Consider the following 15,288-nt stretch of genomic DNA (forward strand, 5'->3'; position numbering starts at 1 on the left):
TTCTTGATGTTCGTTATTTATCAGCAGCATTTTTCCAAGTATAGTCCGGATATTCAGACATTACAGAATAACTATAGGAGCGAGTTCTTCAACAAAAAATTCCAGTTCAATCCAAATTAAACAGTAATAAATTATATAATTTTTCTAAATTTTTTATGATCTCCTTTTTTTGTTTCAAGGTCACTTTTTCTACAAAAAGAAACATAATTTGTTTTAATTTTCTAGAAAATGTTTCAATAAAGTTAAAAATTAATTAGGATTTTTTTGTTTTTTTTTGTTTTCGGCTGTGATAAATTGGTTTTCTGTTTTTAAAAAATAATTTTATACGTATTTGGTGAAATACTTAAAATTACCTAATTTAAACTTTTTTTTTCAGAAAACTAGAAAACTGTTCTGAGATTTTGGGCAAAAACCCGACAGAAATTTTTCAATTTTTCTGTGATTAAAAAAAATTTATTTTTTTTACACAAAATTTTGTAGGAACTTCATTTGTTACAATTTTGTCACTTTGAAATTTTTCGAAAATTATTCCGTTCTCAAAATTCCAATTACTTCCATATTTTTCTCTTTTTCCAAAGCTCTCTTTTAAGATTACATTAATATCTGAAAATAAATGAATAAGAAAATCAAAAATTCCTATTAGTACCACGCACTTTTTTGTTCCTTCTTCCGTCATTCTTTCCTTCTTCGTTTGACTCCGCCTATTCTCTAAGCTCCACCCACTTTTGCTCATGGAGCACCCTCTGGCATCACTTAGATAAAGAGGGGGTCTTGAGCTGAAGACTCTGGATAATCGGATTTTTTTAGTAATATGGATTTTAGTAATAACTGATTAAATTATGGTATTAGTTTTTCTGTTCCAATTAATTTTTTTATTACTTATTTTTGAAAATATTCATAAACCTAGAGTCTTCTAATTTTATGTTATTAAAAATTCAGACTTTTTTTGAAATTTTCACTTTCAATTTTTTGATTTTAAATTTTCTGAAGACTAAAATATTTAAAAAATTATTTACTTCAACTTTTTTTAAAATTTAAAATGCTTTTTCAAAATTCCGAACATTTTTTACAACTTAAAAAACTTATTCAATTCTAAAATGTTTAATAAAGTTTCAGGAAAATAAAAAATGCTGGGACTCGTTTGCAAAATACTCGTTGTGCTCTGCTTGTCTGTGCTCTGCCTCACAGTCTCAGCTGCTCCAGGTCAGTTTTTTTCCGTTGTTTTGAAGTTTTTGAGATACTGTAACAGTGGTTTTAAGTGTGTCTGGAAGTTTTGAATTTCAAAAACTCGATTTTTTTTGGAAACTTGAAAAAAAAATCTTTTGAAACTCTTAAAATTAAAATCTACTAATTCAGAACTCCCAGTTTATATTTAGAATACAAATTTGCTCAACATTTTCTTTAAAGGAAAGATGGACGGAATTTTAATTTGCACCAAATGTCTTTTTTTCGGTTGACTCATTCACTAAAGTCGAGGGGGAACTTTCAAAATATTGGTTAAATTTTAAAAACACTACGACTGAAAATCTTTTTGCAAAAGTCTTTTTTGTAAACAATTTTTCAGAAAGAAACCATAAATTTCGTTATTATCTAATTTTGCGAAAACTGAGATTTTGTTAGTAAACGAAAAAAAAAATTATGATACAATTCAGAAAATTTTTAAGTAAAATTTTTTAATTAAACAAAAATTACCTTTTTTTTATTTCTGAAATTTCAGTCAACTTTGCTACCGTAGTCACTTTTACGTAAACACTCAGATATGTTAGTACTTTTTTCTTCCGAATAAGGCAAAAATTGAAAATTCTAAGAATCTCGGAACGGAACGAGAATTTTCTAACATTTAAATATTTCATGATTTTTTTGCGTCGTGTTTTTTCGTAAGAATTTTCTAACAAGAAAATTGAGGTGAGTAATGTTTTTCTGCCAATCACCTTGTCACTTTTTTTAGCTGTAGGTTTTTTTGTGAATTTTTCTTCTGAAAATCTTCAACATTTGCGCTTTTTTTGATTATTTTTTTGAACAAATAAGAAATTGTTTCGTCTCAAATTTTTTTACAGAAAAATAAAAAAAAAAAGTTATTTAGACATTTGTTTTATATTTAAAAAAATATTTCCGCTGCAAACGAAAGGCGGAAATGTTTTTTTTTTGATAATTTGTGACGTCACATCACATTTCGAGTAATTGGGTTTCAATGTGATTTTCGTGACATTTTTTTATAATTTTTCAAACAACTTTCTCATGATTATTTATAAAATTGATATTTCCCCGAAATTCTAAATTTAGCAAGATGCCACGAAAATTTTTTTGAAAAATAATAAACAATTTCCCGAAAATCCACACAAAATTTGTCTGTAGAACCTGAAATATTTGTCAAAAACAAAAAAAAAATCCACATAGAATTTTAACCCAATTTCTCTTTCAGGACTCTTCGAGCTGCCGTCCCGTTCCGTACGGCTGATCCGTTCGGATCCGTCGGCCTACGATGGATATGAGAACAGTTTCTACCGGGGATATGGTTCCGACAATCAGCAATTCCGATTCAATTCTCCTCAAAATTGGTAATTTCAGTGGAGGAGCAAAGCTACAAGAACGAATTCTGATAATTTATAAAATTTTGCAAAATGAGAGAATTATTTGTCGTCGCCGCTAATAAATCGTTTTTACATGTTTTTAAAATGTTTTTAGAATAAAATTTAAAAATTTTTTATTGGACTAAAAAATTTCAGTCAATTTCAGCGGGTTTATGACAAAAGTCCGAGAAAAAATGAATAAAAAGTGGTGCGATTTTAACAAACAAAAAAAACACGAACAAAATAAATAGGTAATATACAACAAAAACTTTTTTTCGGCGCCAAAACAATCATCGTTCCAAATCTTTTCCCGATTTTCCCTTATTCTTCGGCATTTTCTTGTTCGTCGCGTCTTCCAGTTCTCGACCCTGGAATAAAATTGTTAAATTAAAAATTTCGGGTATTTTTTCTACTTTTCAATAAATTTCCCCCTTTAGGATTTTTCTATTTTTCGCTTTTTTTCAGAATTAGAAAAAAAACAACAAAAAAATTAAATAGCCATTTTTTAATTATTGACTCCAAAAAATTTTAATTAAATTTTTTTGAGTTTTTTTCTACTTCTAAATATGCCATTGATTTTCTAAAAATTAAAATTTTGGGATTTTTTCAAAATTTTTATGTAATTATTCTCATTTTTTGATTTTTTTTTCTGAAATTTTTTAAAAGCAGTTTTTGATAATGTTTTTTTTTGAGAAAAGATTTTTTTTCGGAATAAACTCCAAATATTTGTTTTTTTTTTGAAATTTTCAAAAAATTTCAAAAATGTCACCCGATTTCTGATTTTCTTAAATATAAAGATTGTGAGACAAAAGCAATTTTCAAAAGAAAAAAAATAATAATTACCTTATAATAATGGGGCGCCACTTCTAACAGCCATCCACTTTCGATTTCCGACATCTGAAAAAGAAAAAATGATTTTTGAGTTTTACTTCAGTATACGTATTGCTACACACAAAAAAAAATAAACGGAAAAACGGAAGTGGTCTCTCTTTTCACTCTTTTCATCCAAATGTCTCCTATTATTTACAAAAATGTGTTCAGGAATTCGGAAAACTCTGAAAAAACCCAACAAATAGCGTAGGAGGGCTACTGTACTTTTTCTCAAAAAAAAAAGAAGACTAAAACATTTTCAAAAGTTTGGAATCCATTGACTAAGAAAATTGAGTTTTCAATTTTTAAGTTTTTTTAAAAGTTTTGACAAAAAAATTGAAAAAAAAAAGTTAAAAAAAAATCATTACTACCGTAATCAAAACCTTCTTTAATGCGTTGTTTTCCTAAGAAAAAAAAAGTTAAATTGTGAAAATTTTCTAATGGTTTTATTTCCTGAAATTTTGAAACTTTCCTAGTAAATTCTTAAGTTATTTGTTTTTCCAATACACAATTACATATCTGATAAGAACTTCATATCTCCATTAAAAAAACTAGTTTTCGATTGCTTAAATCTCGTCATCGTAAACTAATGTATTTTTGAACTTCAAATAAATTTTCTAATCGCATTTCCTATAAGATATATAGTTGCTCTTCTTTAAAAGTGCTTAGCTAATAAATAAATAATCTCTCCGTCATTTTTAGTACTCGAACTTTCCAAAGAGGGTGTGGGAATTCCGATTGGATGGTAATTTTTGCAGATAAGTGATCTTTAAAGACTGAAATGTGCAAAATTGCAGATAAATTCATTCAAATTTCGGTCATACAGACGTTCTAATTGGTATATTTCAAAACTTAAGAAAAACCGCGCAAAACTTTCAAAATTGTTAAAAAATTTAAATAGAACGGTTAATATAAAATTTTCTGGTTATTTAGAATATTTTGCAGAGAAGTTCGCTAGGTAACTTCTCCTCCGTTTTTTCACAATTTTTGGCCATAGATTTTTCCATAGATTTTTTTTCAGCACACTTTTTACGGATTTCGGGATTCCAAATTTAATTCACAAAACATTGAAAAATCGAATTAATTATGAATTTATACTTCTTTAAAAATAATTTTATTAATTTTTCGTCTTATCGAATGATCATTGTTTTATATTTAATTCCAGAAAATTATTTTAGATCCACTTTTTAACATCATCTTCATGACTAGCCGCATTAAGAAATTCGGATGTTTTCGTGTTTTTTCTCAAGTTATAATATGTGTCTAATGAATATATAATGGTGTGATGGTATATCAACTCCCACGAACTTCCGAGAGTTCCGAGAAAAAAGTGTACAGAAATTTGAGATCCAAGCATGAATAATTAAAAGGTTCAGGGGATAGATTAGTTGAAATTTTATTTGTTTTTGATTTTCGGAGCAAAAATAGAGGGGAAAATTAAAAGGATCTTGGCATTTGTTTTTAAATCAAATGTTTATATTAAAATTATTGATGTTACAATTCCTTTCTTACTCACTGTTCCAATAAACGTATATACCAGGGGAGGACGGCAATTTTTTTTCCGGCAAATTCGGCAAATTGTCGGTTTGCCAATTTGCCTTATTTTTCAAAATAGATGTAGGAACATTCATAGGATGCGTAAAAATTTGCCGATTAAAATTGAAATTGTGAAATTTCCAGAAAAAGTGTGCAAACCCACAATTTGCCGAATTTCGGCAAATTCGGCAAATTGACGGTTTACCAGTTTGCCGAAAACTTTCATTTGTGGCAAATTAGCGATTTACTGGAAAAAAATCGTTTGCCGCACATTCCTGGTACATATGCACATAATAACCATTTTTTTAAAAATTCTTTCCTATTTTTATACTGTCTTTTTAACTCTCAAACAATATGTCATCATGCGTTTCCTAAACACACTTGAGACTAGCTAAAGAGGTTCCTCTCTCCCACAAATTCAATTGAATCGTTTTTTTTTGCTTACTTGAGAAGAGAAAGCACAATTTGATAAGTGATGTGATTTGAGCTTTGAAGCTTTTGAAATAGTGAAACTACGAAAAAAAAGGTTGGGGGATTATTTATGACAAATCTCGTTAATTTGGAAAAAAAGTCACAAAAATCAGGAGACGCACTACAAAAAAGGGGCAGACTGCAAAAAAAGAGTTTCAGCGTATCTTTTTCACAAATTTTTAAGACAAAATTGCGTTAAAAAACGTCTAAAAATTATTTAAAAGTATCAAAATTTTTGAATAAAATTTGTAAAGTTTGTACATATTTTTGTATTAAAATTTGGGTCCCGTCGCGAAAATCTAGGTGTCATTGAAAAGCCAAGTACTTGCAAAATTCGAACTTGTGTGTTTTATTCACGATTTGTTGCACTAAACAGACAATCAGGAGAGCTTAAGACAATTCAATTTTCCGCTTGAACAAGTGTCTTGAAATAGAAGTGTGAAAAAATAAATAAAATGTGATCAGAAATCAGAAAAATCGAAATAAAACAATGTTTTTTTGTGGTACTTCTGATTTTTTGATTTTTACTAAAAAATTTGCAAGTTTTAAATTTTCCGGTGTTTTTCTAAAAGTTTACTCAAATCTTTATATTTTTCATGTTTCGCTGACAGTTTTGAAATTTTCCGGGTTTTCTGAATATTTCTGAATAACTCAGAAGACCAGCTTTTCCTGAAATTACAGTACCTCTCTCATGAATTCCTTGCTGGTGAATACCAACTCAAAATAGACAACCCATCGAGGCGTTTCCTCGAAAAGACACGAATTTGGATGGGGATGTGTGGTGTGCTTGTGCTTGACCGTTTTGTAGTGTCCTGGAATTATTATTATTTTTGATGAGGGGTTTGTACGTATGTATAGTGGTCTGTGAAGAACTAAAAATTGTGGTTACGAAGAAAAAATTAGGGATTTTTTTTCTGATTTTTTGGTACGAGACTTAGGATTTTCAGTTAGTTCAAAACGTCTAGGGATATGCAAAAATAAGGAAACAAATTGAAAAAAAAAACATTTGCTACTTTTACTAAAAATTCATAGAGATCAAAAATCAAAACTTTTTTTCAGATTTTCAGATCAAATTCATACTACTAGATGCTCTCGGATATGTATCAAATATCACAGTTACAAGAATCTAGGCATCAAAATTTCTCCAATTTCATAAGAAATGACGTTATTCTTGTTTTTTAATAGTAAAACTACTTTCAGGGGATCAACCAGGAAAAGGGCAAAAGTGGAAAAAAGTGATATTTGTTCTAGTTTCTGGGCAGGGACGTTTGAAAAACATTTACTTGTTTTTTTTGCTCCGAAAAAACCAAAAAAACGAGAGCCCTGCAACCTACCAGTATTATCCAATTTTGAAACGTTATAGAAATATCCGGCTGTGATTGCTTTTCGAATCTTGATTGTGTCAGTTGAAGATTTCTGAAAAATAAATTCCATACAATAATTAAATTACGTTATTAGAAAATATTGAAAACCAGTGTTTTTGCCTCTATACTGATCAGACTTGTTTTTAAAAATTTTAAATTTGAATCCAAAAAATATTTTTTTTTGTATAATTTCGAATTACAGAATTCAATTTTTCTTCATTTGAAACTAAGAAAAATTACGAAAATTGAGAACTAACCAAATTTTCGATTTTCACCATTTTTTTATCAATTAAAAGTGGAATTTTTTTGTATTTTTAACTAAAATCTCTGAATTTTCAGCCTAAATCCATCAAAAACCACCAACCGTCTCAATTTCGACCCGTTCCAAAAGTCCAACCAACTGATCTCGAACATCTCGCGCTCTTTTCATTGTTCGATGTTGCACATAATTCTCCACACACCAACGTTGCGAGAAGCTCGACTCTTGCCATTTATTGTAGACATTCATTAGGGTGATATGGTCTCCGGCGGGACTCCAAAAGCCTTTACGTGCCGAATCCGCGTGAATTACTTGGGCTTTCGGTCTGGAAAATGAAGGGAATTGAGGATTTTGTTTTAAAAAGTATAGTTAAATGGGGAAAAATTTATTTTTCAATACTGAAAAAAAAACAAATTTATTTGTAGAAAATGGAGGAATCAGAAATTTTTTTTTTCATGATTTCAAATTTTTTTCTAGTTTTTAAAATTATTCTATCTATTTTCATGGGATTTTTCGAGAAAATTTTCTTCGTTTTCCAAATTTTTTATTGCATTTTTTGAAATTTGGAAAATGGTTTTCACAATATTTTCTTCAATTTTCAATTATTTTTCCAGTTGTTCTATATAAATTCTTCAATTTTGCCATTTTTCCAAAAGCTTTTTCCAACTTTTTAAAAAAACTTCACTTTTATGCAAAATTTCGGTTCAGCAAAAAAAAAAAATTATTTTCATAAATCTTCCAGAACAAACCTATAAAACACAGCTGCATTACACGAAAGCATTGCCGCAATCGTTACAATTTCCTCGGAACACTCATACTTCTCACTGGCGATAATCATTTTACTCATACACGGATCACACGGAAATTCAGCCATTCGTCGTCCCAACTTTGTCAGCTCTCCACGATGATTCAGTGCTCCGAGAGCATAGAGTTGTTCGAGTGCAATGACAAGCGTCTCCTGTGGTGGAGGATCCAAAAAATCGAAATGAACGAGATCATGGATGCCTAGTGACTTGAGCATTAGCACCACATTTCCCAAATTTGTTCGCTGGATTTCGGGGATCGGTTGCTCTTCGAGCTCATGCTTATAGGCCCACGCTGTGTAGAGTCTGAAGCATTTTCCGGGTCCAGTACGACCGGCACGACCGGCTCGTTGATTTGCGGCAGCCTGAAATTTACATTTTCTAAAATCTTTAAAATTTTTTCAGATTCCTCTTTAATATTTGAGATATTTTAATTTTCAGATTTTCCAAAAAATTTAAAAAAGTTTTTTGATGACTTTTTAGATGTTTCTATTAATATTTAGATTTTTCTGGATTTTTTCCAGACTTTTCTCGAAATTTTCATATTTTTCTGGAATTTTTACATTTTTCTATAAAATTACAGACTTTTTGAAACCTTTCAGAATTTTTTTGATCTGTTAGATTGTTCAGAAAAAATTCAGATTTTTTCCAAGAAATAAAAAAAAAGTTTTTGATGATATTTTAAATATTCAGATTTTTATGGAATTTTTCCATTTTTCAATAAAATTACAGATTATTCTGGAATCTTTTAGTTGATTTATTTTTTCAATCTTATAGATTTTTCTGGAAGTTTTCCTATTTATCTGAACATTAATTCAGAGCTTAATTTTTTAAAGTAATTTTTTTCAAGTTTAAGAGAAAAAAAAAGAAAATTACCTTGGAAATAGTGACAACATGCAAATGTTCAACACCACTTCGTGCATCAAATGAGTTTTGTTTCGAGAATCCTGGATCAATTACATAGTTGATACCATCAATTGTGACTGAAGTTTCAGCAATGTTAGTTGCTAGGACCACCTGAAATTTAGAGAAATTTGGGAAACTAGAAATGCGTGGAATGTTTTGATTAACTTAAAATTATCTTGAAAATGTTATTTTAAAAATTCACCGAACCAAATTTGGACTTTTTGATATTTTAAAATTCTTTGCTTTTTCTTTGAAATTAAAAAAATAATTTTTTGCAAAAAATTTAGTGGTAAATTCATAGTGATTTTAAGGAAATCCCAAAAAAAAAAATGTAAATTCAATTTATTTTAATTTTCAGATGTTTCAAAAGATTTTTTTTCTGTTAATATTTCTGGATTTTTTCAGAATTTTCTCGAAATTTTTGATATTTTTCTGGAATGCTTACATTTTCTATAAAATTTTATAAAATTATCACAATTTTCAGAAATTTCAAATTTTTCAGTTTAGAAATTTTCAAAGAACAGAGCATTTTTTAAAGTGTTTTTTTTGCAGATACGAGAGGATAGCAATTTCAGATTTTTCAATAAACTTTCCGAAACATTTATTTTTTAAATTGGAAAACTTCAAATTTGTTCAGTTTTGTTAAATCTAAACGTTTGCTAAAAAACTAGTTAGGAATAAAATGAAACAGTTTTTGCCTGAAATTTTGTAGATTTTTCTCGGATTTTTTTTTGGAAAAAATTTGTAAGAAAAATCTACCTTTCTCGCATCTTTCGGCGTTGGCTCGAAAATCTTCGCCTGCAAATCACTGGGCAAATTCGCATAAACCGGCAGCGGAATAAGCTCCTTAATCTTCGATCCCAGTGCTTTCGACCGTTCCATAAGTGCTTCCTGTACAGTTTCGATTTCTTCCTGACCAGTCAGAAATACCAAAATATCGCCGGGAAGTGGCTGGGTCAAGTGAATCTGCATAATTGTGACGATAGCCGCGTCGACGTAGTCCGCTTCGGGAGCCTGTGTATAGTAAATGTCCACCGGGAATCTGCGTCCCGGAATTCGGAAAATCGGAGCGTCGTCGAAGAAACTGGAGAACTTTTCAGCGTCAAGTGTTGCAGAAGAGATGAGAAGCTTCAAATCCTTTCGGAATCTTGCAATATCTTTGACTAAACCGAATAGAATATCCGTGTGTAGAGTACGTTCGTGAGCCTCGTCAATCATCATTACACTGGAAACAGGATTTTTTTTCGTTTTTTTTTGGGTTTATTCGAAGTATTGATTAAAATTTAAGAGCGATCGATTTTTTTCTTAATTAAAAACAAAAATCCTGAATGTTTGGTTTTTTTGCTGTTTTTGTAAATGTTCTAAAAATTACCTATAACTAGCCAAATCGGGTTCGTTGAGAAACTCTCTGAGCAGCATTCCGTCTGTCATGTATTTGAGGACAGTCTTCTCCGATGTGCAATCCTCGAAACGAATACTGTAGCCGACCTGGAAAATGGAAGCGTTTCGAAAGAAAAATCGGAATCTGTTTTCCTCGTTTTTTTACAAGTTTAAAAATTTTTAGAAGCGGCAAAGAATTGCCCAAATTTTTTTAACTTCCAGTTTTTTTTTCTAAATTTTGGAATTTTCCGACTAGAATGAAACTTAGTTTATTTTCGCCAATTTCCAAAAACCACCCAACCTGAGTGCCCAGCTTGCATCCAACTTCATCAGCAACTCTAGCGGCAACCGACATTGCGGCGACACGTCTCGGCTGCGTACATCCGATACGCTTCCCACCTTCACAAAATCCAGCTTCATAAAGATACTGTGGTAGCTGTGTCGTCTTTCCCGATCCGGTTTCTCCCTCGATAATGAGCACTTGATGCTCTTTAACAGCTTCGATGAAAGCATCACGGAATGCGTAGACCGGCAACGACTTTCTCGTTTCTTCAATTGACATTTTCTTTTTCTCGGCTTCTGTCTCTACTACTTCCTCATTGGTTCCAGGCATCTGAAGAGCCTGAATAAAGTCCACTTTCTCATCAAGCAACAGCTCAAACTCTTGCTCCTTCCGCTTCGCATCCTTGGCTCCCAGGTGAAGCATCGAGGCCATCAGCTGCTCCTCTTCCCACTTTGCACCATCACCGCCTGGCCTGAAGTCCTCCTCATCATCCTCCACGTACTGTGAAGGGATCTGTTTCGTTGAGGCGTCCGGCAGATGATATCTCTTCATTTTCATGACGTCACCGGCTTTTCCATGGGCTTTCGTGTATTCGAGAACTTTTTTCCGGTACTCCATATCCGCTTTTTCACGTTTCGTGAGCTTCTCCCTAGCGAATAGAGTTTGATCATCGTGAACTATCGCCTCCAGTTCCTCCAGCTTGTCGACTTTTCGTTTTTTCAGGTACTGCCTTCTGGACTCCTCTCGGAGTTTGTCCATGGAGGAACCCTCTTTGTCCTTGTTATCATCTCGCTTTTTCTCCATAACATTTCGAGTTTTATCCTTTTCTTTTTTGTTAATTCGTGCTGCCAAGGCGTCTCTTTCAGCGATATCTGCGTCCAGCTTTGCCTCCATCGCCTCTATATCGGACTCAGAATCGTCGGATTTTGAAGGTTTCACAGATTTTCCTGGTTTACTAGCTTTAATCGGAGCTTCATCGTCTTCACTACTGCTCTCTTTTCTTTTTCTGACATTTTTGGTTTTTGTGGAGCTCGCCGAATAATCCTCCAACACTCCGACCGCCCGATTCAGACGGTTTAGCTCCTGCTCGGCAAGCTCTGCTGTTGTCGGACCACGTTGTCGCGCTGAAGTTGCCTGCCGGGGCATTCGACTCATCAGCTGATCTGCGAATGACTGGATCGCTGGGGAAATCGGAAAATCTCCGGCGTCACGCAGTTTTTCCACTAAATCCGGCGCGCTTTTCGCCTTTTTTGCTAGTGCGTGCACGTATTGACATATTGATCGATCGCTGATACCCACGATTGAGTGTAGTTGGTCGTTGATGAATTGTTCCACGGACATTATCTGGAAAGTTGGATAATTACAGGAAAATTGAAATTATTAAGTGATGAATAATGATTTTTCAACAAAATTTTAGTTGAAAACCACGAAAAAATTCGAAACTCCTTGAGAAACTCATAAAAATCTATGAAAAACAAAAATAAATAAATAAAAATTATTTTTCGAAAGCGCCGGCAATTGTGTGCAAACACCGTCACGTCGGATTGCAGACCCGAGGAATTTCGGATACACGGGGAGGCAAAGCTAACGTGGCTGAAGAAATTTCTACAGTAGTCCCATTTGGCTGACTGAATATTCAACGCGAATAAGTTTTGTACACTATTGCGTACTCTGCGTACGCGCATTTTATTTGACGACAATTCGTTAATATCAGCTCTGGCTAAAAGCGCTTTTCTCATTATTTAAGCGAATAAAAGTCGAAAAAAAAATGTTTTGTGATACAGAATAGTAATTTAAAAAATAAAAAAGTGCATATTTTATGTTTCTCATTATGTTTCCACTGATTTTCTGAGAAAAACCGAAAATTTCCTCTTTTTTCGATGAATTTTAGCTGAATAGTTTGTTTTTATCTAGTTTTTCTTCCGATTGACTGAATAACACATTTAATAACATCAATATAACGTTTAAAACATTCATTGTCTCGAAAACCAATATAAAACTCGTCAGAGAGGGATACTAAGTAGATATGCTGAACAAGGAAATGAGAGAGAAGAACATTAACCGAATGGGGAGGGGGAATAAAAAATCTGAACAGGAACGGAATATAAAGAACATTATTAGAAAGAACAAGCATGGCTTGATCTTCTTGGCAGTCGTCTCCTTATCCTATCACTTCTTCTCGGCGTCCTTTTGATCATGCTACCGAGCAACGTGGCACGATCGAAGAGTTTCACAACGTTTTGATACTTTCGATCCACGAGTCGGGCTCCCAATTCAGCGAGGGTCCTCTCACGAAGCGTGTCGCATTTCTAGGAAATTTAGAAATTTTTAATTTTTAAAAATTAAAAAATAAGTAACACCTCAAGAATTCCATCGAAGTTTTGCTCCTTTGCAATAAGACGAACTTTTTTTTTACGGAATTGAACAGGTACGGCATGAAAACGGCTTCCTCGTTGAACGATGTTGAAGCTCCTTCACCATTGCACCTGAAAATCAACTTCTAAATTTTCAAATTTAAAGAAAATCCACATACTTATCCTCGGAAACGAATCCAATATTCTGGTTGCTGAGTGGAATTGCTTCAAAGATTTTGATCAGATTTTTTTTTGAAATTTTCGATCACACATCTTGTATCCACCAAATCGCCGAGTGCTTCATGAACTTCAGACTTGTGCTTTCCAACCTCTTCCATGAGCTCCACCTCTTCTGCTTGGAACTTTTGATTGCCTTCGGACCGATCTGACTTGTAGTTTCTTCTCAAATAGTGGCTGATTGAGCAGTTGATCTTGCAGTCCTACTTTCTTTGGCTTCTTCTGCGGCACTTGAGCCCTTAAGAGCACTTATTGCTGCTTAACCTTCCTTATTAATACTTCGAACAGCTTCTTCTTGTTCGCATCTATTTCGAATTTTGTCTTGAAATCTTCCAATGCAGCGACAACGTAATATCTGGAAATTATAAAAACATTAAGAGAAAATATTTTGAAAAAAAAATCGAAAATTGCACTGAATTCCTAGATTTTTCATTAAAATCGAAAAAAAAATTATGAAATACGTGAGATTGAGTTTCAAATGTTACTAATTCAGAATCAGCATATATTTTTCTATATTTGAGTGGGTTTTCAGAAATATTGTACCATAATTTTTGGAAAAATTAAATTTTAATTCGAAATTGCACTGAATTTCTCGAATTTTTCACTAAAATCGAGAAACTAAATATGAAATACGCGAAATTGAGGTTCAAGACTTTTAATTCAGAATCAGCATATATTTTTCTATATTTGAGTGGGTTTTCAGAAATATTGTACCATAATTTTTGGAAAAATTTAATTTTTAATTCGAAATTGCACTGAATTTCTCGAATTTTTCACTAAAATCGAGAAACTAAATATGAAATACGCGAGATTGAGATTCAAGACTTTTAAATTCGGAATCAGCACATATTTTTCCATATTTGAGTAGGTTTTCAGAAATATTGTACCATATTTTTTCGAGATATTTTGAATAATAACTTACTTTTCGACGTTTTTTGCCTTTGTCCGGTTTAATCCATCGAATTTCGAAGCGGTTTGCGTAGATTAGCTGAAAACATTATGCTTATTCCACGTAGTAACAAGAAAAAACAAGAAAAAACAAGAAAAAACAAAGAAAAATAAGCATATAAGTCAAATTAAAAATGTTTATTCGATCAAAATTCTTAACCATAGGAGGCGGTGGCCTAGCCGGCGCAGCTCTCGCGGCCACGTTAGCTTTGCCTCCCCGTGCGATAGTTTTCATATGTATATTTTCAGAGAAATCTTTTATTAATGAAAAAAACATATTCAAACTTTGTGAATCTGAAGAACAATATCGATTAAAAACAAAAATTAAAAAAAAAAACACGGATAAATTAAAGACTAGTAGGTCTGTAAACTTTTTTCAAAATATATATGCGCCTTTAAAGGAGTACGGTAGAATTTTAGAATATTTTATTGTGATTTATTGCGAAAATAATAAAAAAAATAGACCGCAAAGGAACAAAATTAAATAAAATTGATAAATATTAAATCGAATTGGATAAACATTTACAACGAATAATCTGGATTATAATGCATTGCACAGTCTGCTGAAAAATAGTTCATTTTCAATAAGTTCCTGTCATTTTATTATGTTCTTAAGAAAGCTATACCTTTACTTTAGTTTTCCGTGCACGTCATAATATTTGTTTAAATACAAAATTTTTTTTGCATTCAAGTTTTTTGGAGGAATATTGGGGTGGGGTTAGTAAAGAGATGTGATTGGGGTACTGTAGGATGATTATAGTTTCAGAAAAACTGAGTTTTTGTCTTCTGAAGTGATATAGGGTTGAAGTTAATAAAGGGGTGTGGTCGAGATACTGTAGTGTGTAGTACTGTAGAAGGAGTGTAGGATTACTGTAGAGCTACTGTAGTAAAGACTGCATGGAAACTGCAGGAGTACGGTAGTGTTGGAAAAATTGACAATTCGTCTTTTGAAGTGATATTGAATTGAGGTTCGTGGAGGGATATGGGGGTACTGTAGTGGTGCTGATACTGTATGATTACTGTAAAAATAGTTAGTATCGTATAGTGTTTAGTCTTCCTATTCGCTTCGAGACCCATAACTGCAAGACAAATGCATGATTTTCAAAAAAAAAAATTAAATCGATTGTTGTCCTTCAGAATATTTTTTAGCAGGCAATGAACGTTAAGATTTTAACAAAATTCGCCGAAGTTTAAATTTGTAAATTTCAAAACACATTGTCTTGGCGGAAAATTCCAAACTTAATTTTTTGCTTTGAGTAACTTTAAGAAAATTCTGGATATTTTTAGAATCTTCAAGAAACTTCTGG

At 32.1% G+C, this 15,288-nt stretch overlaps 2 protein-coding genes, 1 non-coding gene and 1 pseudogene across 6 annotated transcripts; 2 read left to right on the forward strand and 2 right to left on the reverse strand.

Annotated features, from left to right (window-relative positions):
* Positions 1 to 1,099: 1,099 nt before the first annotated feature.
* On the forward strand, positions 1,100 to 2,698 carry nlp-41 (Neuropeptide-Like Protein; the record flags this gene model as incomplete). Of its 2 annotated transcripts, NM_001026746.3 has the most annotated exons (2): positions 1,100 to 1,203; positions 2,423 to 2,698. In NM_001026746.3, 2 exons carry the CDS (start codon positions 1,128 to 1,130, stop codon positions 2,560 to 2,562), a joined length of 216 nt encoding a protein of 71 aa, NP_001021917.1. The 2 variants fall into 2 exon arrangements, with proteins under 2 accessions (NP_001021917.1, NP_001364814.1); NM_001377903.2 differs by lacking the exon at positions 1,100 to 1,203 and having other exon boundaries at positions 2,483 to 2,650.
* Positions 2,691 to 11,786, reverse strand: mog-4 (putative pre-mRNA-splicing factor ATP-dependent RNA helicase mog-4; the record flags this gene model as incomplete). Of its 2 annotated transcripts, NM_064626.6 has the most annotated exons (10): positions 2,691 to 2,938; positions 3,414 to 3,467; positions 6,132 to 6,259; positions 6,782 to 6,863; positions 7,176 to 7,395; positions 7,820 to 8,238; positions 8,750 to 8,890; positions 9,539 to 10,004; positions 10,152 to 10,267; positions 10,461 to 11,786. In NM_064626.6, the coding sequence occupies 10 exons, from the start codon at positions 11,781 to 11,783 to the stop codon at positions 2,861 to 2,863; spliced, it is 3,027 nt and encodes a 1,008-aa protein (NP_497027.1). In that variant the 3' UTR covers positions 2,691 to 2,860. The 2 variants fall into 2 exon arrangements, with proteins under 2 accessions (NP_497027.1, NP_001293532.1); NM_001306603.4 differs by lacking the exons at positions 6,132 to 6,259; positions 6,782 to 6,863; positions 7,176 to 7,395; ... (3 more) ...; positions 10,152 to 10,267; positions 10,461 to 11,786.
* Positions 9,173 to 9,342, forward strand: C04H5.10. Its single transcript, NR_051914.1, has one exon. It is a non-coding gene; the product is annotated as an Unclassified non-coding RNA C04H5.10 (non-coding RNA).
* Positions 11,787 to 12,400: 614 nt separating the features above from the next.
* On the reverse strand, positions 12,401 to 14,198 carry C01G12.12 (annotated as a pseudogene). The gene is made up of 5 exons: positions 14,142 to 14,198; positions 13,956 to 14,021; positions 12,976 to 13,388; positions 12,803 to 12,928; positions 12,401 to 12,751 (listed from the first exon to the last, which is right to left on the reverse strand). Coding segments are annotated over exons 1-5 (1,013 nt in total).
* Between the last annotated feature and the right edge of the window lie 1,090 nt (positions 14,199 to 15,288).

The sequence above is a fragment of the Caenorhabditis elegans genome, chromosome II (assembly GCF_000002985.6).
Source record: "Caenorhabditis elegans chromosome II".
NCBI lineage: Eukaryota > Metazoa > Nematoda > Chromadorea > Rhabditida > Rhabditidae > Caenorhabditis > Caenorhabditis elegans.